The sequence below is a fragment of the Bubalus kerabau genome, chromosome 11, assembly GCF_029407905.1.
Source record: "Bubalus kerabau isolate K-KA32 ecotype Philippines breed swamp buffalo chromosome 11, PCC_UOA_SB_1v2, whole genome shotgun sequence".
Taxonomy (NCBI): Eukaryota; Metazoa; Chordata; class Mammalia; order Artiodactyla; family Bovidae; genus Bubalus; species Bubalus kerabau.
In genome coordinates this window covers 73,789,736-73,815,868 of record NC_073634.1, presented here as the reverse complement: position 1 = coordinate 73,815,868, position 26,133 = coordinate 73,789,736, and the positions used below count along the sequence as shown (strand labels likewise).

The window sequence follows — 26,133 nt, the reverse complement described above, 5'->3', positions numbered from 1 at the left end:
TCATGGCTGCAATCACCATCTGCAGTGATTTTGGAGCCCCCCCAAATAAAGTGTGACACTGTTTCCACTGTTTCCCCATCTATTTCCCATGAAGTAATGGGACCAGATGCCATGATCTTCGTTTTCTGAATGTTGAGCTTTAAGCCAACTTTTTCACTGTCCACTTCACTTTCATCAAGAGGCTTTTTAGTTCCTCTTCACTTTCTGCCATAAGGGTGGTGTCATCTGCATATCTGAGGTTATTGATATTTCTCCCAGAAATCTTGATTCCAGCTTGTGCTTCTACCAGCCCAGCGTTTCTCATGATATACTCTGCATATAAGTTAAATAAGCAGGGTGACAATATACAGCCTTCACGTACTCCTTTTCCTATTTGGAACCAGTCTGTTATTCCTTGTCCAGTTCTAACTGTTGCTTCCTGACCTGCATACAGGTTTCTCAAGAGGCAGGTCAGGTGGTCTGGTATTCCCATCTCTTTCAGAATTTTCCACAATTTATTGTGATCCACACAGTCAAAGGCTTTGGCATAGTCAATAAAGCAGAAATAGATGTTTTTCTGGAACTCTCTTGCTTTTTCCATGATCCAGCGGATGATGGCAATTTGATCTCTGGTTCCTCTGCCTTTTCTAAAACCAGCTTGAACATCTGGAAGTTGACGGTCAAGCAAGGAAAAGTAACGGTAAAATGTCGGCAGGCGTCGCGCGCAGCCTCGGGCTAGCCCCGCCTCAAGGGGCGGGCTCCGGGCGCTGATTGGCCTGCCTTGGCATCGCTCGGGTTGGCGGGAGGTCTCGGGGCCCGCGGTGCGCGGTGGAGCGAACTGCGAGTAACCGTCTGGGACGTTCCGTGTCTGTGAAAGGCTGGCCGTCGGTTCGGCCCTCGCTCACCAGCCTCAGGTTTCTGCAGGTACCCTCCTCTCGCTCTCCGGCTTCGGGCCTCACCGGCGACTGTACAGATTTGGTTGTGTCTGGTCCCTCCGTCCCCTCTTGCCTCCAACCCCGCCAGCCTAAATGTGTGAGGCTATGGCGGCGGCGGCGTCTCGACCCCTTCCTCAAACTTCAGCCCTTGAGTTTCCTCAGGTGCCGGTGGGGAGGCGGAGGCGTAGCGCTAGGACTGGGCAGAGCCGGGAGGAGCGGGATGGAGGACGACGGTGCAGTAGAGAGAGGAGGCAGGGCGCTCCCCTCGGCCGTGTTTGTTGGGGTTTGCCGCACTTTGCGCACCAGCTCAGCTGGTTGTGATCACTAGTCGGCGGGGGAGAGGACAAAGGAGACGCGTCCCCAAGGGCTCAACGTGCCCTCTCAGCGCGCGCTCCCCCCTTCGGAAAGGAAGGCCTTTAGGAAAGAGCTCGCGCCTCCCGGCAGCCCGCCCTACTTTATACAGCTGAGCGCGGGATAGCAGTGTTTTTAATTCATTCTGCCTCTTGTGTCCCATTAAACGCATCTTTTTTTTCCAGGAGCATCGGCACCAGAATCCTGAGACCTGAGTTGCTGTATCTCAGGGCTATGCCCTTAGCCCATTTATCAAAATTTACAAATGTCCTTTCCTAACATTTCCAGTACGACTGTAGGCCAGCTAGCTTCAATTAAAAAAAAAAAAAAAAAAAAAACCCAAAACAACCACCACTTTAGAAGTAATTGAGAGCCTGTCTCTTAACAAACTTTATTCTTTATCGTAAGCACATTAAAATGTACCTATGGTGCCTGTTACCAATAAAATTTTAACATTTAAATTACGTTTATTAGTTGAGGTGAAATTTGGTTATCTGTCATATTGGGACTCTTTCCTTCAAAGACCTCTTCCTGTAAAAACGATACAATAATAGTGCTGCCATAGGTTGAGTTTTTGCCAAACATTCAGCACTGTGCATTATGTATTATAACAATACCTGATAATAGGTAACTTTAAATGAATACTTACTATGTACCAGCTTCTAAAAAAAAATAAGTGCTTTTATTATCTCAATATCACAAGTGAGAAAAGGGAGACTCCCAGAAGTTAAATAACCTAAGATCATATCACTGGTGAGAATCAGGTTTTAATCCAGGTCTTTTGTCCAGTATTTTAACATTTATTCTCAGCCAGTTCTGTCCCTTTGACTTCAGTCATACTTTAAAACCCTGTCTTATATATAGTATGGAGATTCCTTTAAAAATTAGGAATAAACCACCATATGACCCAGCAATCCGTTTCCTAGACATATACCCTGAGGAAACCAAAATTGAAAAAGACACATGTACCCCAGTGTTCATTTACAATAGTTAGAACATGGAAGCAACCTAAATGTCCATTGACAGATGAATGGATAAAGAAGTTGTGGTACATATACATAAGGGAGTATTACTCAGCTATAAAAAGGACTACATTTGAGTCAGTTCTAATGAGGTGGATGAACCTAGAGCTTATTATAAAGAATGAAGTAAGTCAGAAAGAGAAAGATAAATATCATATACTAATGCATATATGGAATCTAGAAAGTGGTACCAAAGAATTTATTTGCAGGGCAGCAATGGAGAAGCAGACATGGAGAACAGACTTACGGACACAGGGAGAGGAGAGGAGAGGGTGAGATGTATAGAGAGAGTAACATGAAAACTTACATTATCATATGTAAAATTGCCAAAGGGAATTTGCTGTATGTCTCAGGAAACTCAAACAGGGCCTCTGATCAACCTAGAGGGGTGAGGGGGATGGGATGGGGAGGGAGATGGGAGAGAGGTTCAAGAGGGAGGGGATATATGTATACCTATGGCTGATTCATGTTGAGGTTTGACAGAAAACAAAATTCTGTAATTATCCTTCAATTAATAAATTTTTTAAAAGAATTATAAAAAAATTAGCCTCTGTCTTAAAAAAAATTCTCATTTGACTATTGCCATTCTCCTAGTATGTCTAAATGAAGAGCAAAAATTGAAGTTACCTAAGGTTGGAATTTGAACAAAAATGTATTGTTGATAGCTTCTCTCCTTAAGCTCCTTCTCCATAACTCTTTTGCCAGTGTTTGCTTATTAATCTCAATGAATCTCTATTGGGGAATTTCCTCCTGTTTCTCTTTTCTCAATTTTTATATGAAGCAGAATAATGTAAAATGTGGTCATTATTTTTTTTTATAGAAAATTTGCATTCTGTCATCATATATCCCAGGTTGTTTTATAAAGCAACACTATTTTACATTGCTTAACATTAAGTAAAAGTGACATCCTGGGAGAAGTGCTACAGTTATTCTGTTTTCTGGCACATCTGTCCCCCACTCCCTAAGCCTAGCCCTCACACCCCAATGGGAGAAGCATGACTAGTTTTTTCCATCTAGATTGTAAGGCTGCTCTTTGGGGGGAAAAAAAAGATACAGATGAGGATCTAGGAAGAAAGAGGAGTGGAGAGGAGGGAAGCAAAGTAGAGGAGAAGGAATTATATATAAAAGTAATTGAATATAACTTACTCTGCCGAGTTCTTCATAAACTAGCCCTGTGCTGTCTAATATGGGTAGCTACTAGGCATATGTGCTTATTAAACAGTTGAAATGTGGCAGGTGCAACTGAAGAATTTTTACTTTACAATTAAATATTGAAGGAATATAAAATATTTTTCCCTTACCTCCTAGGTCATTGTTTTGGCAAGACTACATTTCACTAACTTGCAAATTTTAGCATTCAAAATTGAGATATAAGTATAATACAAACCAGATTTCAAAGACTTAGTATAAAAGAAGAATATAAAATGTCTTCTTAGTTTTTATATTGATTACATGCCAAAATTATTTTTTGGATATATTCAGTTACATAAAGTATATTTGTAAAATTAAATTACTTGCTTATTTGTGCTTTTTAAATGTGGCTTTAGAAATACAAAGTTATGTATGTGGCTTGCTTTATATTGGACAATTCTGATCTAGACTCACTATATCTAATTTTATTTTCCATTCCTTCCTTCAGCAGGGAAGTTTCTGAGGGTCAGGAAGGAGAATCTGTACCTAACTCACTGAACATCGAAGGAGGCACGACTGCCTGGGTCACTGTTAGTTATGGATTCAGAGATTCTCATTAGGGTCTTAAAGTAGTTTGCTGCTTTTGCTATTCATAACTGCATTTCCTAGTACCCTATAAATACTTTGATCATAAAAGTAATACTAGTAATTATGTGAACTAATTACTATCAAATGTAGTAGTGATTATGCATATCATTATGCAAAACTGATGGATTAACTTTCCATTTTTATTAGACTAAAGCAGTTTACATTCATATACACTGGTAATCAGCCACTCAAATAGCATAGTCATATACTCACAACTTTAGAAATTAAAGTGATCAATTTATGAGAATCCCTCAATGCATGCATTTGTTTGCTGGAATTGTTTTTAACTTTTCAAAAATATCAATAAACACTTGTTGAATCAGTGAGTTTTATAACATATCCAGGAATTAACCAGTTAGAAAATGTTTGTGTGTATGTGAATTGCTTTTTTTTTTTTTTAATTTTATTTTATTTTTAAACTTTACATAACTGTATTAGTTTTGCCAAAAGTGAATTGCTTTTTAACATAATAATGATATTGATAATAAATTAGTTCTCAAAGCAGTTTGCCTTATTCTATAAAAAATTTGAGATGACAGTAAACATATAAAATTATGTCAGTACAAGCAGAATAAAAATTATCAGGAAAAAAGAATACCACAAATAGATTATAAACTCAGCACAGTTTCTATAATTAACTTTAAAATTTGGTTTTTAGTTCCCTAGTAGTCAAAGCAAGATAGTATGCAGTATCTTATTATTTGGGAATAGAGGCATACCAGACCCAAAGGAAACATAGCTTTTCTTGAAGTGAACAAGAGTGTGATAAATAACTATGTGTTTTATTTTTACAGGAATCGTGGGAAACCAAAATGAGACATAATCAGCTGTGTTGTGAGACACCACCTACTGTCACTGTACATGTAAAATCGGGGTCAAATAGATTGCATCAGCCTAAAAAACCCATTACCCTGAAGCGTCCTATTTTTAAAGATAGTTGGCCAGCATCTGAAAAAAATGCACATAATAGCAACAAGTCTAAACGCCCCAAAGGACCCTGTCTAGTTATACAGCGTCAGGAAATGACTGCTTTCTTTAAATTATTTGGTAGGTTTAAAATATTGTAATAGAGGTAATTATAAAGTACTTAAAAGTGAGAGAATGTAAGTTCTGTTTTATCATTTTCATGATAATCAAAAAGGATGCTGTTATTTTCTGTGTCAGATTTTCCATCTCCAACCAAATTTGTTTTTGTCTTAGTCTGTTGTTGTTCCCTCCCCCCCCCACCCCCACTGCTAGATTTTTGTTTGTTTTTGTTACTTTTAGAGTAGAAATTCTGACTCATCTAGCTTCTAGTCTACTTAATTCAAGTGTCAAATATAAATTCTGGGCAATTCAAGGTCATAGCATGAGTTTTGTTTGACCTAAAGTAAATACACATAAAGTCTCAGGTGAGCTAACTGACTCGTGTCACTGAGCCGGAGGGGTTTCCTAGGACTCAGTGCTAAAACTGAGCAAACTGGCAAGGTTAGTCAACTTAGAGAAGTTTCAGTATAATCTCTGGGGAATATTATTAAAAATTAACTATGCTTTATCATAATGTTCATATAATAAAATTGAATTTTGTTCAGATCTTGAAACAGTGCTGCTTTGCTGATAATCTTAAAAATAACCAAAAAGAAACTTTGTAGTATTTCTACTGGCCCAAGAAAGAGGACTTTTTTTTTTTTTTTTTTTTTTAGGTAAGGTAGTAAGGTAGACAGAATAAAGGGTTGGATAGATAGATTCTGGTACTTATCTGTGGGACTGAATCAAGTAGCTATCACAGACTGGTAGATTGAGGTAACAACCTTCCTTCCTTATAGAGGAAAAGAGATGCATAAAAGAAGAGAGAGTTAGGGACAAGAGTATTTGCCCTTCTGAGAGGACAGAAGTCTTTAAAAAATGGGGGATGGGGGTTCCCTCTCTATTAAGAGTAGAGCAAAATTATTACCCACAAACTTTTTTGTTATTCATAACTGAATGTGGGAAATAAGGAAAAATACATGGCTCTACCATTTTAGGTAATTTAAGAAATAGAAATGGAATTAACAAGGCAGAGATTAATTATTCTCAGAAAATCGATACATATTGGAACTTTCCATTTATTTGACTACACTGATAATATTTCTAGGATGTAATAAAAAGTTATACTTAGTTATTTAACTAAAAATGAAGGGGGAAATGGAAAAAAGTGGATTTTTTTCCAAATTATTTTCTGACAGCTACACATATATTTTGGTATTATGTATTTGAGTCTTTATTTGAAGTGAGTGTTTTTTACCTATTTTTTGGATGTTATTCTTTTTAACAGTACTTTTGTCTGTTGATCTTTCTGTCATAACACTGTCTTTCCAAAATTAAATGTTATAAATAACTAATGAATTTTAAATCTTCCTTACATAGACATTTTCATGTGTATTTGGATAATAGATAATTGGACAGACATGAGATAAATATGAGGATAGAAAAAGAACCTCAAACTAAAAATACCCTATACCTAAAAGGAGAAAGTGGTTAAAAAAAAAAAAAAAAGATATTTAGAAAACAGAGTATTCATTGAGTCATTATTTCTTAATGACTGAGTTATTTTTTATCAGATTCCATTTCCACCTGTTAAAGATTTGTTTTGGAAATTAACAAAGAGCCCCTCTAGAGCTACCCAAAACATTCCTAAAAGAGTTACTGGAATATTTAGTAAATCAAACACTTCTAGCATTCCCCCTCTAGTCTGGGCTATATATTAAAGCAAATCAGATAGGAAGAAGCCAAAAAATAAAGTGGTAGTTTTCTGTACAGTGCTTGCAGTGGTAAACACACTAAAGAACCAAAAACTATACTTTGTACAATACCAGTCCAGCCATTTTGTGTGATTTATAAGCATTGTTTATAATCGCATGTAAAAATTAATTCTTCAAAAGGAAACCTGTTTTCAAAAGACAAGTCATAGCCTTCTTTTGTTGTAGATGATGATTTAATTCAGGATTTCTTGTGGATGGACTGCTGCTGTAAAATTGCAGACAAGGTAAATTTGATAACAGTATAATCATTAGCATTTTTATGTTAATGGACTGTCAGGACTTTAATGAACCTTATAATGATTTTCTATCTTATTAATTAAGGTTAAGAAAAGAACTAACTTAACGTTGCTCCTTCAAAATGGAATCCTTATACGTTAGTATACAACATACATTCATTCCATCTATACTCAAGGAATTGTAAAGTATTTTTGATTTAGGTTCATATGATCTTAAACCCATATTTGTTTGATTTAAAACAAGAATCAATATAGATGTAATATGTTTTTTATTTGGTTGGTTGGCTGTTTTTGGTTTGGTTTTGCTTTTGATTCTTTTTTAATTGAGGTTCAGTTGATGTACAGTACAGGTGTACAATATGATTCACAATTTTTTAAAGTTATACTCCATTTATAGTTATAAAATATTTGCTGTATTAGGCTTAATATGTTTTGATCAGAATTGTTACCTTTTATAAGGTAATAACATCTGATAAAAGTGGTTGATTATACATTTTAATATTTTGTAGATAATTTAAATGAAACAAATCCCAATAATCTTGTAGAGTAAAATTAGTTTATCTTATTCTTTGTATAGGAATCAGTGTTTCATAAAAGAACATCATGATGCTGATTTATACAGTAGGGATTCTGATGTCTCTATACTCTTTAGGTTTAGCCAAACAGTTAGAATTTCAGCTTTATAAATGTCATCTTAGACCAGTTAGTCATATCAGAAAATGCGGCATGACTTTATATCACATTTAAGATCATGTGCCAACCAACAGAAAAGGGAATTAACAGACTACCTCATGATTAAATACCCATTAACTTAATATTGATGTAAACTCTTTTATTTTAAGCTTAAGATAACAAAAATAAAATTGGAGGTTTTCTTTTAAAATTTGAAATTTTAATTTTATAAAATTTCAAACATGCGGTAGTACATTTAAAATTATAATAGAGACAATAGAACAAAGACCGTCTGTGTACCTAAGCTAAAACAGTGATTAACTCATGGCTATTCTTGTTTCTTCTCATTTCTCTCCCCAAAACTGGATTATTTTGAAGCAAACCCCAGACAGCCTAACATTTTATCCATAAATATTTAAAGATGTACTTCTAAAAAGTGAGATCTTTCTAAACACAATCAGTGTCACTAATACCTTTAAAAATTAACAGTAATGCCTTAATATCAAATATCCAGTTCATGTGGACTTCTAAAGTTTAAATTTTAGTTTTAAGTGCTTTATCAGTAATTAAAGTTGTTGGACAGCAGGGGGCAGTGCCTCTAAAGTAACTAACCAGGAATAGTGTATCTTAACAAACTAGTATCGAGTCCTCTACTGAAAGTAACCTTGAAAAACTTGGAATCACCTTTGTGGTCAAACCTGCGAAGGTAGGATGAATTAGCTATTTTATGAAAGGGAGTCTAATATATTTGTATTGTAACTTGTTTTTAACTTGAACAGGCAGAACCTGGCATGGGTCCTAATAACAGGCTAGACATGTCTTCCTAGTAATACATTTAAAACACTTTTCCCAGTGAAAATAGAGCCATGTGATTCTAATTTTTGGTTAGAAGTTATTTTTTAAATTATTTTGAGTATTTTGAGTATGGATGTCTACAACTAACTCAAAGAGTTGAGGTGGGGAAAATTGCATATATACACACATCAAGCCAGTGTGGCAACAGAGTAACAGTTGATGAATCTTGGTAAAGGATGTATGGTTATTCACTTGATTATTATTTTGGCTTCTTTATATGTTTGAATAATAGAAAAAAAATGAGTTTGGGGTTCAAAAGATATTGGCAAGAATAAAATTTAGGAGTTGATTCCAATTATGACTTAATCATAAGAGATCCAGAACTATTTCTCACTGTTCATATGGATTAAAGAAAGCCAGAAAATAAGGACTCAAATAGGTGTTTCTATAATAAGGATAAATAATGCTTTATTGTTTTAGCATAGAAAGACAGCTAGTTTAAAGCCATTTTACTTATGAAAGCAAAACATTAATTTTAACTTTTAACTTTTTTCTCTATAGTATCTTTTGGCTATGACCTTTGTTTATTTCAAGAGAGCTAAATTTACTGTAAATGAGCATACCAGGATAAATTTCTTTATTGCTCTGTAAGTATGCTTTCTACTAAGTGGTAGTTTTTATGGTAGTTATTTATAAGTCGTGTCTGACTCTTTGTGACCCCATGGTCTATACAGTCCATGGAATTCTCCAGACCAGAATACTGGAGTGAGTAGCCTTTCCCTTCTCCAAGGTATATTCCCAACCCAGGGGTGGAACCCAGGTCTCCTGCATTGTGGGCTGTTTCCTTATCAGCTGAGCCACCAGGGAAGCCCAAGAATACTGGAGTGGGTAACCTTTCCCTTCTCCAGAGGATCTTCCTGACCCAGGAATTGCAGGCAGATTCTTTACCAACTGAGTTATCAGGGAAGCGCAATATATACAATACCTTATTTAAAATAGAGGCTGTTTAAACCCTGGTATATATCTTTGAATAGGCCTTCCTGTTTAAAGGCTGTATGGTTTTTTTTTACTTTAATAGGACATTCTTATGTTCTTTTCATTGATCTTATGCCTAAGATTTATTTTTTAATATTCCACTTGAGTTTGTATTGTACCTTTCACATTGTCATACTTTATATAGTGTTCCATATAAATTATCCCCAAAATTTCCTCTTTTGGACTTAGAGACTTGTCAAAAGCCAGAACGTCCTCTTTGAAATTTAATATTTAGTAAAAATCATTATAACTTTTAAGTTGAACAGTTTGTGGAAAATACTCTAGACAATCTCAATATCAAAAGCCCAGTACCTGGATACAATGCTACAGTTTGAAATATATGAATATAATTTTAAGTACCTAACTAAGGAGCTACATATAAACATATTGAAGTTAAATATCACAGCAACTATTAGCAATGAAGAATTTAAAGTCTGCTTAATTCAGAATGCAATTCAAGAAATAGGACTAGAAGAAATTGATATTTGCATGTTTTCAGGAGATACATTTCCCCATGCATAGGAAAAAATGAACTCAGTATAAAATTTGATGATGATTGCTAAATTGGAGGAACATAATAGTATTTGCTAATTTAAGTATCATGTGCGAGACACCAGAAAAATGTTTTCTATAAACTCATTTAATTTTCCTATGAGATATATTTTTAAATTATCTCCATTTTACAGATAGGAAAAATAAAACTTAGGAAGATTAAGTGCTTTCCAAGATCACAAAAGTTAGTAAGCAGTGGAACTGGGACACAGATTTAGGTATGATTTGCCAATGGCCACATCCAGCCATTTGACACTAAGCTGTATTGCTGTTAATGTGTCTTTTAGTATATTGATGCAATATCTATTTTGTAGTTTTTTTCTCACCTGAAAATTGAAAACAAGCCAAAATAAACTTTATTTAAATCTTACCACATGCCCAAAATTGGATTTGACCAGCTTTGTAAAATTATTACCAGCAAAGCACTTTGTTAGCTTACATTGTGTAGTAGCATGTCAGGTTTTATTGCATGTTGTATTATAAGCTTCATATTAAAAGTAACATGAATCATAATTTCCATTTTTATATCTAATCGTACTTTTGATATAACCCCACTTAATGTGAAGTAAAGTGATAGTCGCTCAGTTGTGTCCAACTCTTTGCAGTCCCTTGGACTGTAGCCCACCAGGCTTCTCTGTCCATGGAATTTTCCAGGCAAGAATACTGGAGTGGGTTGCCATTCCCTTCTCCAGGGGATCTTCCTGACCCAGGGATCAAACCTGGGTCTCCTGCATTACAGGCAGATTCTTTACAATCTGAGCCACAGGGGAAGCCCACCCAACTCAATAGTTCTCATTAAATATTTTCTCAGCCACGGTTCTATTTCAAGTTATTTTCTATATATTCTTTTAACACACTGAACTTCTACTATTATTTTTCTATATTCTTTTTTAGTTATGTATTTTTTTCATGTTGCCTTTTCTACTTGACTATAAACTCCTTAAAGGCAAGGAATGTGTACCTTACTTTTTTGCATACCTCAATGGCTAATGTAGAATTTCTTAATTCTTTATTTGAATAAACATAATTAACCTTATGCAAAATAAATGGACTCTGCTCCAAGAAAAATCTATTTCAAATTAGAAGACAACTTACATGTGTAAGATACAGACATTTCATTGCATGGAGCCTGAAAAATTGTTAATGTAGAATGAAATCATAATGTGGTCCTATTGAAAAGTGAAAGTGAAGTTGCTCAGTCATGTCCAACTCTTTGTGACCCTGTGGACTGTAGCCCTCCAGATTCCTCTGTAACATAGTGCATTATCAGTTCAGTTCAGTTGCTCAGAAGTGTCCAACTCTGCAACCCCATGGACTTCAGCACGCCAGGCTTCCCTGTCCATCACCAACTCCTGGAGCTTGCTCAAAATCATGTCCGTCGAGTCGGTGATGCCATCCAACCATTTCATCCTCTGTCAACCCCTTCTCCTACCCTCAATCTTTCCTAGCATCAGGGTCTTTTCCAGTGAGTCAATTCTTCGCATCAGGTGACCAAAGTATTGGAGTTCCAGCTTCAACATCAGTCCTTCCAGTGCATATTCAGGACTGATTTCCTTTAGGATTGACTAGTTGGATCTCCTTGCTGTCCAAGGGACTCTCAAGATTCTTCTCCAACACCACAGTTGAAAAGCATCAATTCTTCGGTGCTCAGCTTTTGTTATAGTCCAACTCACATCCATATGTGACTACTGGAAAAACCATAGCTTTGACTAGACGGACCTTTGTCTGTAAAGAAATGTTTCTGCTTTTTAATATGCTATCTAGGTTTGGCATAGCTTTTCTTCCAAGGAGCAAGCATCTTTTAATCTCATGGCTGCAGTCACCATCTGCAGTGATTTTGGCACCCCCCAAAATAAAGTCTGTCACTGTTTCCACTGTTTCCCCATCTATTTGCCATGAAGTGATGGGAATGTGGATGCCATGATTTTAGTTTTTTGAATGTTGAGTTTTAAGCCAGCTTTTTCACTCTCCTCTTTCACTTTCATCAGTTCTTTATGAAACTTTAGTTCTTTGCTTTCTGCCATAAGGGTGGTGTCATCTGCATATGTGAGGTCATTGATATTTCTCTCAGCTTGTTTTCATCCAGCTTGGCATTTCGCAGGATGTACACTGCATATAAGTTAAATAAGCAGGGTGAACAATATAGAGCCTGACATACTCCTTTCCCAATTTGGAACCAGTCCGTTGTCCCATGTTCAGTTCTAACTGTTGCTTCTTGACCTGCATACAGATTTCTCAGGAGGCAGGTAAGGTGGTCTGGTGTTCCCATCTCTTTAAGAATTTTCCACAGTTTGTTGTGATCCACAGTCAAAGGCTTTGGTGTAGATGTTTTTCTGGAACTCTCTTGCTTTTTCTATGATCCAACGGATGTTGGCAATTTGATCTCTGGTTCCTCTCCCTTTTCTAAATCCAGCTTGAACATCTGCAAGTTCAAGATTCACATACTGTTGAAGCCTGGCTTGGAGAATTTTGAGCATTGCTGTGCTAGCGTGTGAGATGAGTGCAATTGTGTGGTAGTTTGAACATTCTTTGGCATTGCCTTTTTTGGGGATTGGAATGAAAACTGACCTTTTCCAGTCCTGTGGCCACTGCTGAGTTTTCCAAATTTGCTGGCATACTGAGTGTGTCACTCAATATGTGCATTATAGATTTTTCATAATCAGCAAGCATGAAAGGGGCCAACCTCGTCCAACTCTATCTCCAGTTTACTAACAATTATTAGGGATACTAAAGTGAGAAATTACTTGATGTAATTTCACAAAGGACACAATTTGATTCGAATAACTGAGTGAGTTTAACAATGAGGTGCTTTATGATATTAATAATACACATATAATATAAAATAATATTAAAATATATAATTATTTTAAGGGAGAATAAAAATATATACTTATATTAATGTAACTAAATATGAATGAGTACTTTTCAGGTGGTGCCAGTGGTAAAGAACCTGCCTGCCAGTGCAGGAGATGCAAGAGATGTGGGTTCGATCCCTGGGTCAAGAAGATCCCCTGGAGGAGGGCATGGCAACCCACTCCAGTATTCTTACCTGGAAAATCCCATGAACAGAGGGGCCTGGTGGGCTACAGTCCATGGAGTCACAAAGAGTTGGACACAACTGAGACACACATACACAAATATGAATATGTGCGTGGTCAAAAAGACTACATAGGCGTGTATACAATTAAAAGTAAGTCTTCTCGTATCTCAAGATCTTGATCTCCCTCCTCAAGGATAATTAACAGTTTCATATGTATCTGTCTAGAAATAATTTTCTATATATGAACCAGTGTGTATGTTACTGGTATTCATACTGTGTATGAATAGAAATGTACTCACACTTCTGTGTGTGCTTTTAAAATTTTTTAACATGAAATATCTACAGAAGAGTGATTGGAGTGTATATGTATGTGTGAATGAAAGAATAAAAGCAAAACAAACATTCATGTACCCCTGACTTAAGAACAGAACATTACCAGAATCTTAGAAGCTCACAGCACAGTTTCCCAGTTAGAGCCTCTTCCTTCCACAAGTAATCATTTTTTTGCTTTCCTTTGTTCTATGTATATACCTCTAAATAATATATTATTTGGTTATTCCTATTTTGGGGCTGTACAATAAAAATTACATGTACGGTCTTCTGTAAATTCCTTCTTTTGCTTTATGATATTATTCTGAGACTAATTTCTATTGATATGTGTAGCTGTAGTTCACTTTCACTACAGAAAAAAATACTCTTGTTTCTTATATATTTGCATTTTTTCCCACCATCTTGTTTTGTACTTTGTAAATATTTCATTTTTTTTCCTGTTTCTTCTTCCCCCTCTACTTTTATCTTCTTTTTAATTGAGATTTAAAAATTTTTACCTTTGACACCTTTTTTCCTCTACTTCTTTGGAAATCTTACATTCTACACCTATTCTTTCAGCAATTACCCTAGTTATTTTTAATTACAAGACCCAACTTATGTTCTCTTATCTTACAATTCCATTAGTTCTACATGATGCTCTCTAAAAAGTCAGACATTATTATTGTTGTTTTATAAATTCAACATTTGTTTAGATTTGCCCACATATTTATATATCTTTCATTACTGTTACTTCTTGCATCTCAAACCTTCCACTTGGGATCATTTGCCTACCTTTCTGTTTGCTTTTAAGACCCCCTTTTATTGGGTGTTTGTCTATCAATTCCAGTATCTTCACACTTCACAGCCTGTTTCTGTTCATTTTGCCTTGTTTCCTTATATGTTTTATAAATCTTTTTATTACAAGTTGCCTTTTTTTCCCTTAAAAAATCATCTATGGAGCTTGCATTGTTACCAGTGAGAAATCTGCTTCATCCTTATCTCTATTCCTGTATAATGTAATGTGTCTTATTTTTTTCTCTGACTGCTTTTAAGATTTTCTCTATATCATTGAAGTGAAGTGAAGTCACTCAGTTGTGTCTGACTCTTTGTGATCCCATGGACTGTAGTCTACCGGGCTTCTCTGTCCATGGGATTTTCCAGGCAAGAGTACTGGAGTGGGTTGCCATTTCCTTCTCCACGGGATCTTCCTGACCCAGGGATCGAACCCAGGTCTCCTGCATTGCAGGCAGACGCTTTACCCTCTGAGCCACCAGGGAAGCCCCTCTATATCACTGGCCCTAAGCAATTAATTATGATATGCTTTGGTGTAATTTTCTATATGTTTTGTGCTTTGGAGTTTATTCAACTTCTTTGTGGGTTTATAGTTCTCATCAAATTTCAAAAATTTGCATTAATTATTTCTTCAGGTGTTTTTTTTGTCCACCCACCACCCTTTGGGGATTCCAATTTCACCTTTATTAAGCTACTTGAAGTTGTCTCACAGCTTACTGATGCTCTGTTCATTATTTTTGTTTCGTTTTCTCAGTGTGTTTCATTTTGGATAGTTTATATTGCTATGTCTTCAGTGCACAAATCTTTCCTTCTGTGACATTTAATCTGCTGTTACCCTCACTGAGTGTAATTTTCTTTGTACACAAAGTTTTCATCTCTAGAAGTATACTTTCAATGTGTCTACTTGTCTTTTTGAACATCTGGAATAATTGTAACTGTTTTAGTGTCTTTGTCTATTACTTCTACCATATATCAGTCAGTTTTGATTGGCTAATGATTCTTCTTCTTATCTGTCCTGTTTTCCTACTTCTGTGCATGCCTAATCCCCTCAGGTATTTGAGTGTAAAGAAAGACCATAAGGAAAGGTTAGAGGGAACACAGTGCCTAACATTCACCCGTGGCTCAAATAGTGCCTGTTTGCACCAGCCAGACTGAAAAAACTTCCAGTTAGTACTGAATAATTCAGTACTGAGTAGAATACTTGGAAACATCTTGCCCTAGTGGGGAGTAATTAGCCCCAAACTGAACATTGCTCCAGATCTATCTAATAAATCATGAAATCAAGACTTGAAAGGATCAGACTGTTTCAATAACTGCATACTAGAACAAAGCTCAAAATTTATAGGAATATAAAAATATCCAGAACTCAACAATGTAAAATTCATTGTATCTCTAATTTTTATATACATTTCTTTAATCATTCATAAGGCTTGAACATCTGTTATTGTGTTTATAAACAAGCTGGGTTTTTTGTATGTGCGTAAACTCTCTTCCTGTCCTTTACCCATTTCTTTTTTGAGTTGTTGGTCTTCTTTTTTAGGTATCTCGCTAATACAGTTGAAGAAGATGAAGAAGAATCCAAATATGAAATTTTTCCATGGGCTTTAGGGAAAAACTGGAGAAAATTATTCCCTGACTTCTTAAAGTTAAGGGACCAACTCTGGGATAGAATTGACTATAGGGCTATTGTAAGCAGGCGATGCTGTGAGGAGGTAAGATTTTTAAATGCTTTATATATATAATCTCTGTCTTCTCTTTATATAATTTTCCCTGTCTTGTTTTTTAATGTGCTTCTAATGCTTCATTTTTTTGTAAATGAAGGGTAAACTGTTAACCTTGATGATTACCATGAGTACAACTTGTATATTAAAATGGTGATATTTTAAATTTATAGCACAATAATTAAAAAGTGTCATTTCTTTTTTTCTGAACAGACTACTTCCATAGAAAGTATTTTTATTTTAGTGTATTTCTCTTCTCTAAAGGATCACCAATATATTAGGAAGAAATAGTGTGCACATTCCAAAGTACCTCAGGGTAATAACATTGGAGCTGAATAATAATTTCTAGTAAATAATTTCCACTAAAGTATCAAAATTTCACATTCACAAGGTTGAAATATAAACAGTGTGGTATTAAAATTTAAATAAATTTAAATAAGCTTAAAAACTATACCTCTGCTCATATAGCATACATAAAGTAAGTTTCCTTGATGACAGATTCTATTAATGTAAAGCAGAAAGACACTAAATTAAAAGATCAGTTATTTTATCTGATGTTCTGGTTTTCAGTAAAGAAAGTTAATGTTTCAAACTAAAAATATTGGAGTAGAAAATTAATGGAAGGCAGTAACTAGTTAATGTAATTAATTAAGTTCATTAATATAAGCCAGAACTAGTTCAGAAAAGTTTGGGCAAATAATGCTGTAATTAAATGAAGTCATACCTAGTCATATCTAGGCCAGAGAAGCCAATTAATGGATTAGTGTCTAACCTGAGAGAAGACTTTAGAAGTGTGTCACAGAACTCTGTCCAGAACTAATCTTGTTAATTATATTTATTAATGAGATGAAGTTATAGAAGTTATACATGGTTTTGGATTAAATTAGAATTGTTGAATATTGGGAGAAATGCAAAGATTCCAAAATAACTTAGAAGACTGTATAGCACATGATTATATTCAGTAGAAAAATATGAAAGGATGAGTATATATGACTACCTCTCTTCCATTAGTGGATCCTCATTAATGAATTTAAAGGACTCATTTCAATTACAGGGCGTTGAAAAATTCCTGTCTTGTTATTTTTTGTCACTGCTTCCCCAGGTCAGGAGTGGGTAATTTGTGTACCTGTTGCCATCCTTGGTATGATGGTGCCCTTATTTGAACATTTTGGTTTTATCAAAGTAAATGCTTCAAGCTCCATGGAACACTCAGCCAAGTGCATGGAGGAGGCACTGGAGGCAAGAGGTCAGGATAGGCAATGCTTCCTCATGGTAGACTGCCCACCACCCCTAAAATAAAATGACTCACATTTTAACTGCAACAGTTTTATTCTGTTGGAGCTGGAATTACCTTGGTTGCTGGCACCAGACTGTTAGAGAATGATGTGGCTTATAAAAGACTACAATGTTTTAGACACCTGAAAAGTCAGTTGTTGTAATGACTTTTTCACTGATTTTTCACTGACTTTTTCACTCATTTCACTGACACTGAAAATGTCAGTGGGATTTACAGAAAAGTTCAGTCTCTCAAGGCTTTTCAGCACTGAGAACTAACAGAGTTCTCCCCTAATTCCAGATTGGCATATCTAACTTCCTACTTCATATTTCATTATCTAGTAGATACCTCAGACTTAACATGCTGAAAATTGAGTTTTTGATTCTCCCACACAGACCTCCACACTTGCTCCTCCTACAATCTTCCACATGTCAATAAACAGTAACTTCATCATTCTAGTTGTTGGCCAAAAACTGTCACCCTAGGTTTTTTTTTTTTTTTTTCAGATCTATATCTTAAAGAAATATCCAACATCCCACCATTTCTCACCTTCTCCACCACTAAACCCTACTTTGTCATCTCTTGCCTCAACTATTTCCATGACTTTCCAAATAGACTCCCTCACAGTCTTTCTCTCCTATAGTTTATTCTTCATTGCAGCCAGAGTAAATCTTTTAGGAAATCAAATCATGTCTCCTCTACTCAAAAACCTTCAGAGGTTTCTCATCTCACAGAGTAAAAGTCAACCTCCTTATCTTGCTCCACATGGTCTGCCAGCTCTCCTCCCTTATTTCATTGACTTTATCTCCCAGCTTTTTTCACTTCACTTCAACCACACTGGCCTTCTAGCTATTCCTCAGATTTATCAAGGACCCTCCCACCTTGGCGTCTTTGCACTTGCCATTCCTATTATCTGGAATGCTTTCTCCCAGGTACTAGTTAGAATGCTTCACTTCCTCACTTCATGCAGAACTCTTAAGTGTCACCTCAGAGAAATCATTCCTTACCCCTATATTGCATAGTATCTCCCTCAATGGAATAAAAATTGAAGAGTCCAGAAATTTATGTTCAATTGACTTTTGGCAAGGGTACCAAGAAAACTCAGTGGGGCAAGAGTAATCTTTTTCAACAAATTGTGCTGAAGCAACTGGATGTCCACATGCAAAAGAAAGCACCTGGACCCCTGCTTCATATTATATATAAAAACTAACTCAAATGGATCAAAGACCTATATTTAAGAGCTAAAAACTATAAAATTCTTAAAACATAGGTGTTAAATCTTCATGACTTTGGATTAGGTTTCTTAGATGTAATAACCAGAAGCACAAGCAAGAATAGAAAATACAGATTAAAAAATGAGCATCATCAAAATTTAAAAATTTCGTTCTTCAAAGGGCACCATTAAGAAAGTGAAGAGACAGCCCAGAAACTGGAAGAAAATCTTTGCAAATCATCCGTCTTGTAAGGTACTTGTATCTAAAATATATAAACAGCTCTTAAAACTCAGAAATAAAGAGACAAACCAATTTTCTAAAGGGCAAAGGATCTAAATACACATTTCTTCAAAAAAGATATTCAGATGGGCAAAAAAGCACATGAATAGATGTTCAACAGCCATCAGAAAAATGTAAAATCAAAATCAAGGAGATATTTCTTTACATGCACTGCTGCTAAGTCACTTCAGTCGTGTCCGACGCTGTGCGACCCCAAAGACCCCACCAGGCTCCCCTGTCCCTGGGATTCTCCAGGCAAGAACACTGGAGTGGGTTGCCATTTCCTTCTCCAATGCAAGAAAGTGAAAAGTGAAAGTGAAGTCGCTGAGTCTTGTTCGACTCTTAGCGACCCCATGGACTGCAGCCCACCAGGCTCCTCCATCCATGGGATTTTCCAGGCAAGAGTATTGGAGTGGGGTGCCATTGCCTTCTCCGTTACATGCACTAGGAAGGCTATAATTAAAAAAAAAAAAAGACTGATAATAACAAATATTGACAAGGATGTGGAGAAATTGGAACTTTCACTTCTGGTGGGAATGTAAAATCATTTAGTTGCTTCGAAAAACAGTCTGGCAGTTCCTCAAAAAGCTAAACAGAGACCATATGACCCAGCAATTCCACTCTTAGTTTTATACTCTAAAGAAATGAAAATTATATTCACACAAAAACTTGTACATGGGGCTTTCCTGGTGGTCCAGTGGTTAAGAATCCACCTTACAATGTAAGGGATCCCAGTTTGATCCTTGGTCCAGGAAGATCCCACATGCCATGGAGCAACTAAGCTCGTGTGCCACAACTACTGAGCTTGCACTCTGCAGCCCAGGAGCAGCAACTACTGAAGCCCATGTGCCCTTAGAACCTGTACACTGCAACAAGAGAATCCACCACAATGAGAAGCCCATGCTCCACAACTAGAGAGTAGCTCCTGCTCACGGCAACTAGAGAAAGTATAGCAATGAAGACTCAGCACAGCCAAAAATAAATAGATATTTTTTGAAAACTTCTACATGAATGTTTATAGCAAGCGGCCTTATTCATAATAGTCGATAGTTGTAAAAACAATTGAAATGTCCAGCAGCTAACGGATGATAGACAAATATCAATACAATGATATATTACTTGGCAATTAAAATGAATAAAGTATTGATACATGCTACAAAGTGGATGAATGCTGAAAACCTTATGCAAGTGAAAGAAGCCAGTCCTCAGAGAGCCACATAGTTCATTTACATCAACTGTGAAGAATACATAAATCCAAAATCATAGAAAGTGTTTGCCTGAGGCTGAAGGGAGGGGGGAATGGAGTGTGACTGCCTTCTCTATGAAGTGATGAAAATGTACTAAAATTGATTGTGGTAATCATTGTACTACCCTGAAGATATCAAAAGCCATTGAATTCTGTACTTTAAACCAGTGAATTGTATGATATCTGAGTTACATCTCAATAAAGCTGGTAAAATAGCAAATAGTACGTCCCTCTATTACTCTCTACTCCTTTTCCTGGTTTTCCTCACAACACTTAGCCATTGTATAACACTCTGTTTTACTTACTTATCTTGCTGATGTCTATTCCCCCTACTAGAATATAAATTCCAATAAGGTCTTTTTTTTTTTCTTGGCTGCATTGTGCAGGTTGCAGGATCTTAGTTCCCTCAACCAGGGATTGAACCTGAGCCCTCGGCAGTGAAAGTGTTGTGTCCTACTCACTGGACTTCCAGGGAAGTCCCCAAGAGGGTCTTTATTCTGTGCTTACTACGTGTACAGTATCTAGAACAGTGCCTGACTTGTAGTAGGTACTCAGTAAATACAACTGACTGACATAATGGAACTTAAAGCCTCCATTTCTTTTTCATACTTTCTTATCCATGAAAACCAACAAGGACTTCTACTGTATAACAAGGAAACTACATTCAGTATCTTGTAATAATCAACAATGGAAGATAATCTGAGAATGTATACAACTGCATCACTTTGCTGTACACCTGAAACATTGTGAATCAACTGCACTTCAATAAAAAAACATTAAAAATAAACAAGACTTTGGAGCAATTCTTTACTGAGTAGCCTTAGCACTGACCCTTATCCAGATATCCAGATATATAATTTTTTTGGGGGGTGGGGGTGGGGATACATGTTAGGAAATTTAGTTAAGTGTTCTATGCATTTGTTATTAAGAGCCCAGTACTGGCACACTGCCAACCCATTTTTTAGTCACGTATCTGAAAATAAATGCAAGTTAAATACTAGCTACAAACTGGCTTACAATAATTATACTATACATTTGCATTGTGCTTTACAAATTTATATTTTCATATAAATTAGCTTCTCATCCTCACAAAAGTACTTTTGAGGATTGTAGCATTCTCATTTTATAACTGATGAAACTGAAGACCACGGAGGTTGAAATTTACTCAAGATCATACGCAGTTAAATGGCAGAACCAGAGCTTGACTTCACATCTGATGGTTTCCCAATGTTCTGTGTTCTCTGACATCTGTCATTTCATTAGGTGATGTTTAAAGTTTGGTAGTAGATAAAAGATCCACAATGAAAGTAATGTTAATACTTTCTGAGCACTGGTCTCAGTACTGCACATGTATTAACTCTCACAATTCTTACAAGCTAACTAGGTAATCCAGATAAGGAAACAGGCACAGAGAGACTAAATGACTTCTCCAAGTTCACACAATTAGAAAAGCAGCACACCAGTATTCAAACCTAGGCAGTCTAACTCGAGAGTCATTGCTTTTAACACCTCATATTATACTGCCACTTGAGATCACAGAGAAATAGAATGTATAGAGAGCAAAACAGCCAAATATTAAATTTTAAAAACGCCAAAGCCCACTTCCACCCCCCACCAAGAAATCACTAAAAATAACAGAAGAGTGAGATAAAGTAAAAAAAAAAAAACGAGGATAATGTTTCTGATAGGTCAAGTGCTACCAATGCTTCAGAGAAGTCACTTTCATAGAATTGTAGAATTTGATAACTCTAAGTGATCTATTTCCTTATATATAAAAGGCCTGTGGCTGAGAAAGTTAATGAAATTTACCTAAGGTCATAGGAACTAAATAGAATTAAGACCAAAATCTTGCTTTTTTGACTGTGGTACAGTTTTCTTTTTAATTCACTGTTGTTATCACTGTAACATTCTAGTGTGTGTGCAAAATATATGTAGACCTCATATATATTTAAAAGAGTGTGCACTTGCATGCACTTCTCTGGGTTAGCATGTGGAGAGACTATGATGCCTAGTTTATTGCAGAAAGAACAATATCAAATCTTCTATATTGTGCCCTTTGCTTCAGAGTTCCCTTTACTTCATAGTTCCCTCTGCTTTCTTCATTAGACTTTGCTGTAGGGTTCCTACACAAGTTATATTGTTGTAGGCTAGTAATGTCAGTGGCCTCTTAATTTCTTATTTTCATCTATCATTAAGAAATATTTAATGACTGTGTACTGTTGTGGAGAAGGGAACTGGCTACCCACTCCAGTATTCTGGCCTGGAGAATTCCATGGACTGTATAGTCCATAGGGTCACAAAGAGTCGGACACAACTGAGCAACTTTCACTTTCACAGTTGTGGAGAGGGCATTTGAGAGAGAGATGTACAAGAAGCTGTTCCTGTCCGGAAGGGGTTACATGCATAAAAAGATATATCTGAGTACTAACATTTATATGCTGAGTCCTAATATAGGATTAAGAATAAAACAAAATTTGAAACCTGGAGTTTCTAGAAAGGTGGGATTTATGCCAGGCATTGAAGGAAAAGCAATGCTAAGACAAATAAAGGGAAAGGCCATTCCAGATATGGGAAATAGAGAAATACTAAGGAAAAATTATAGATAAATTTGGAAGGAATAAGGACAATTGACATTTTACTTCCTCACCTTGTGTATTTCTTAAACAAATTTTACATTGTCATAGAAATATATATGTTTACAGTTAACATCTTTATTTACTTCTGCCTTTTAAAAGATATATAACTTTAATTACATGTCTTTGGTTGAACATTTTTTTCAAGGATTTAAGAAGTAGATTATAAAATAAATCCAATCCTAAAGTACACTTTAAAAATTAGCATAGCTACATGGAACTCTGCTCAAGTTATATGGCACTGTGGATGGAAGGGGAGTTTGAGGGAGAATGGATACACATATATGGATGGCTAAGTCCCTTTGCTATTCACCTAAAAGTATCACATTGTTAACTGGCTATACCCTAATACAAAATAAAAAGTTTAAAATTAAAAGAAACGATCATAAAGTTAGCATAGCTAGTATTCTTTATTCATTGCCTTGAATGAGACAATAACCGCAAAAACCCTATTTTCTGAGGGATTCGGCTTTAACCGGGACTGGGGGTGGGAGGTGCAGTTAAGATTTTCATTCTTAACAACAAAAGCTTCTTTCCAAAACAATTTTATATGATCTCCCAAATTGAGGTTCTCCAAGCTGCTCTGTCTTCCCTTAGTCCCTCCTGGGATCCCCAGCGTTGTCTGTGAAACCAAGGGCTCCTCAAACCAGTCTGAAAAATCACTTGACTAGGCAATTAATAAAGCACTGTCTATCTTTTTGAATTATAGTTTTGTCCAGAAACTTAAATGTTTTTTAAAAGCACTGTCTAGCTCTCAAATTCTACAATTCTAATTTACCTTGGGTCATGGATAACTGCAACTAAACATTTTTTTTTTGTTTAGAAGTAACATTCTAACATTCTGTTTTGAAGTTTTAGACACCATGAGGTCAGCAGGTAGGTACATTTCCCTAGTTTGTCTTCTTAAATGGCTATCATTTGCTTTCATTGGCCAGATGTTTACTGTGTGATAAGGATTTTATACATATTTACCCTTCAGGACAATCCTATGAGGCAGATAGTATCCCTGGTTTTAGATATGAAGAAATTGAGGCTCCTAAAGGTTAAGTAACTATCATCATACAACTAGCAAGTGGCAGAGCTAGGATAAGAAACTAAGTCTATCCCAACTCTAAAGGCAGTATCTTACCTAACACACTTTAGAGAACAATGTCTGACATGTAGTGCAGAATCTTCAGTACTTTCTAAATAATTCCTCATCTATTACTTGCAACAACCTGCTAAAATAGACAGTATTATTCTTTCCATACTACAGACAAGAAAACAGGAACAGAGAGGTTAAGCAACTTATCTGTGTTCTCATTTACCATATCTCTTGCTATTATTGCAAACATGCTGATAAACATACGTAGGTGGAAACCTCAAAAATATTCTCAACCCAATATATTCCAAAGTTAAGAATGATGTATTATTTGGGGGGCATTATCTTTCCCAAACCTAGAATATCTGAGCAAAACCTGGAAAGTTGCTTCAGTTCTATTTCCTGTTAGAAATAATTTAAATATTCTACCAATTATTATCTTAAGGATCCAAGCAATGAATCACTTTATAGGTAATACTGCCCTATCTGGAGATGCTTTTTTTTTTTACATTTTTTTAGATCTAGTTTTAGAGATAGCTGTTCTTAAGTTATAATTTTTGTTCTTTAACTAAATTTTAAAATCTTATTAAAAATTCTAAAAGAAAGCTTTTCACTATAGGTTATGGCCATTGCTCCAACCCATTATATATGGCAACGAGAACGCTCTGTGCATCACAGTGGAGCTGTTAGAAACTACAACAGAGATGAAGTTCAACTGCCCCGGGGACCTAGTGCCACACCGGTAGATTGTTCACTATGTGGTAACAAAGGAAGATATGTTAGACTGGGATTGTCTTCATCATCTTCTTCATCCAGTGATACACTAGAGGTGGTGGAGAAACATTCTCAGGAATCACACAACTCATTCTCAGTGGACAAAATAGTTGATACTTCTCAAGCTTATAGCTATTCTCAAGGTATGATTTAGCAATATGGCAGATCTATGTGCCTTAGTAATGAATCGAAGTTATCTATTGACCTGTAGTCCTTGTAGGCAGCAGTACATAATAATTTTATACTATAACAATATGAGTTAAATTAATATTGAAAAATTTCCCCTTTTCAGTTGCTACTTTTTGTTTTGGTATCTGTTTTGTGGTAGTTTACCTAAACTGAAATTTTTAATGTGACTTTTGTTAAAACCTAATTCACCATGGATCCCAAGTATTTTAAGAACCTGAACCATTTTCTTTGAAGTGTTTATTTTATTCAAAGCAAGTTTTAAGAAGAAAATAAATTTACTTCTAATTTCACCATCCAGCTTTATCAGTGAGTAACTTTGGTTTCTTTTACACACTTTTAAAAACTAAAATAAAAGTAACATGTAACATTGTATTAGTTTTAGGTGGGTGACATAATGATTTAATAGATGTTGCAAAATGATTAACACAATTGTAGTTAACATCCATCACCACACATAGTTTGTTTTTGTTTTTTTCTTGTGATTTTTAATTTTAGGATTTTCTTAGCAACTCTCAAATATGGGATCTTGTCAACTATAGTCACTGTGATGTACATTATATCCCCAGAACTTACTTATCTTATTAATCAGTCAGTTCAATCATTCAGTCGTGTCCAACTCTTTGTGACCGCATGGACTGCAGCACACCAGGCCTTCCTGTCAATCACCAACTCCCAGAGCTTACTCAAACTCATATCCATTGAGTGGGTGATGCCATCCAACCATCTGAACCTATGTCGTCCCCTTCTCCTCCTGCCCTCAATCTTTCCCAGCATCAGGGTCTTTTCGAATGAGTCAGTTCTTTGCATCAAGTGGCCAAAATACGGGAGTTGCAGCTTCAACATCAGTCCTTCCAATGAATATTCAAGACTGATCTCCTTTAGAATGGACTGGTTGGATCTCCTTGCAATCCAAGTGACTCTCAAAGAGTCTTCTCCAACACCACAGTTCAAAAGCATCAATTCTTCTGCATTCAGCTTTCTTCATAGCCCAACTCTCGCACCCATAAATGACTACTAGAAAAAACACTGACTAGACGAACCTTTGTTGGAAAAGTAATGTCTCTGCATTTTAATATGCTGTCTAGGTTGGTCATAGCTTTCCTTCCAAGGAGCGTCTTTTAATTTCATGGCTGCAATCACCATCTGCAGTGATTTTGGAGCCCCCAAAAATAAAGTCTGACACTATTTCCATTGTTTCCACTGTTTCCCCATGTATTTGCCATAAGGTGATGGGACCGGATGCCATCATCTTTGTTTTCTGAATGTTGAGCTTTAAGCCAACTTTTTCTTTTTTTTTTTTAAGCCAACTTTTTCACTCTCCTCTTTCACTTTCATCAAGAGGCTCTTTAGTTCTTTGCTTTCTGCCATAAGGGTGGTATCATCTGCATACCTGAGGTTATTGCTATTTCTCCCGGCAATCTTGATTCCAGCTTGTGCTTCTTC

General features: G+C 36.0%; 1 protein-coding gene across 1 annotated transcript in view; it reads left to right on the top strand.

Annotated features, from left to right (window-relative positions):
* The first annotated feature begins 740 nt into the window (after positions 1 to 740).
* The window catches only part of SPDYA (speedy/RINGO cell cycle regulator family member A), a 38,561-nt gene continuing 13,168 nt past the window's right edge, over positions 741 to 26,133 (top strand). Inside the window, exons 1-7 of the mRNA XM_055540613.1 lie at positions 741 to 903; positions 4,861 to 5,113; positions 7,012 to 7,070; positions 9,111 to 9,196; positions 15,818 to 15,989; positions 24,347 to 24,644; positions 24,998 to 25,000. Coding sequence (XP_055396588.1) covers positions 4,879 to 5,113; positions 7,012 to 7,070; positions 9,111 to 9,196; positions 15,818 to 15,989; positions 24,347 to 24,644; positions 24,998 to 25,000 — 853 coding nt within the window. The 5' untranslated portion in view covers positions 741 to 903; positions 4,861 to 4,878. The remainder of the gene's footprint in view (positions 904 to 4,860; positions 5,114 to 7,011; positions 7,071 to 9,110; positions 9,197 to 15,817; positions 15,990 to 24,346; positions 24,645 to 24,997; positions 25,001 to 26,133) is intronic.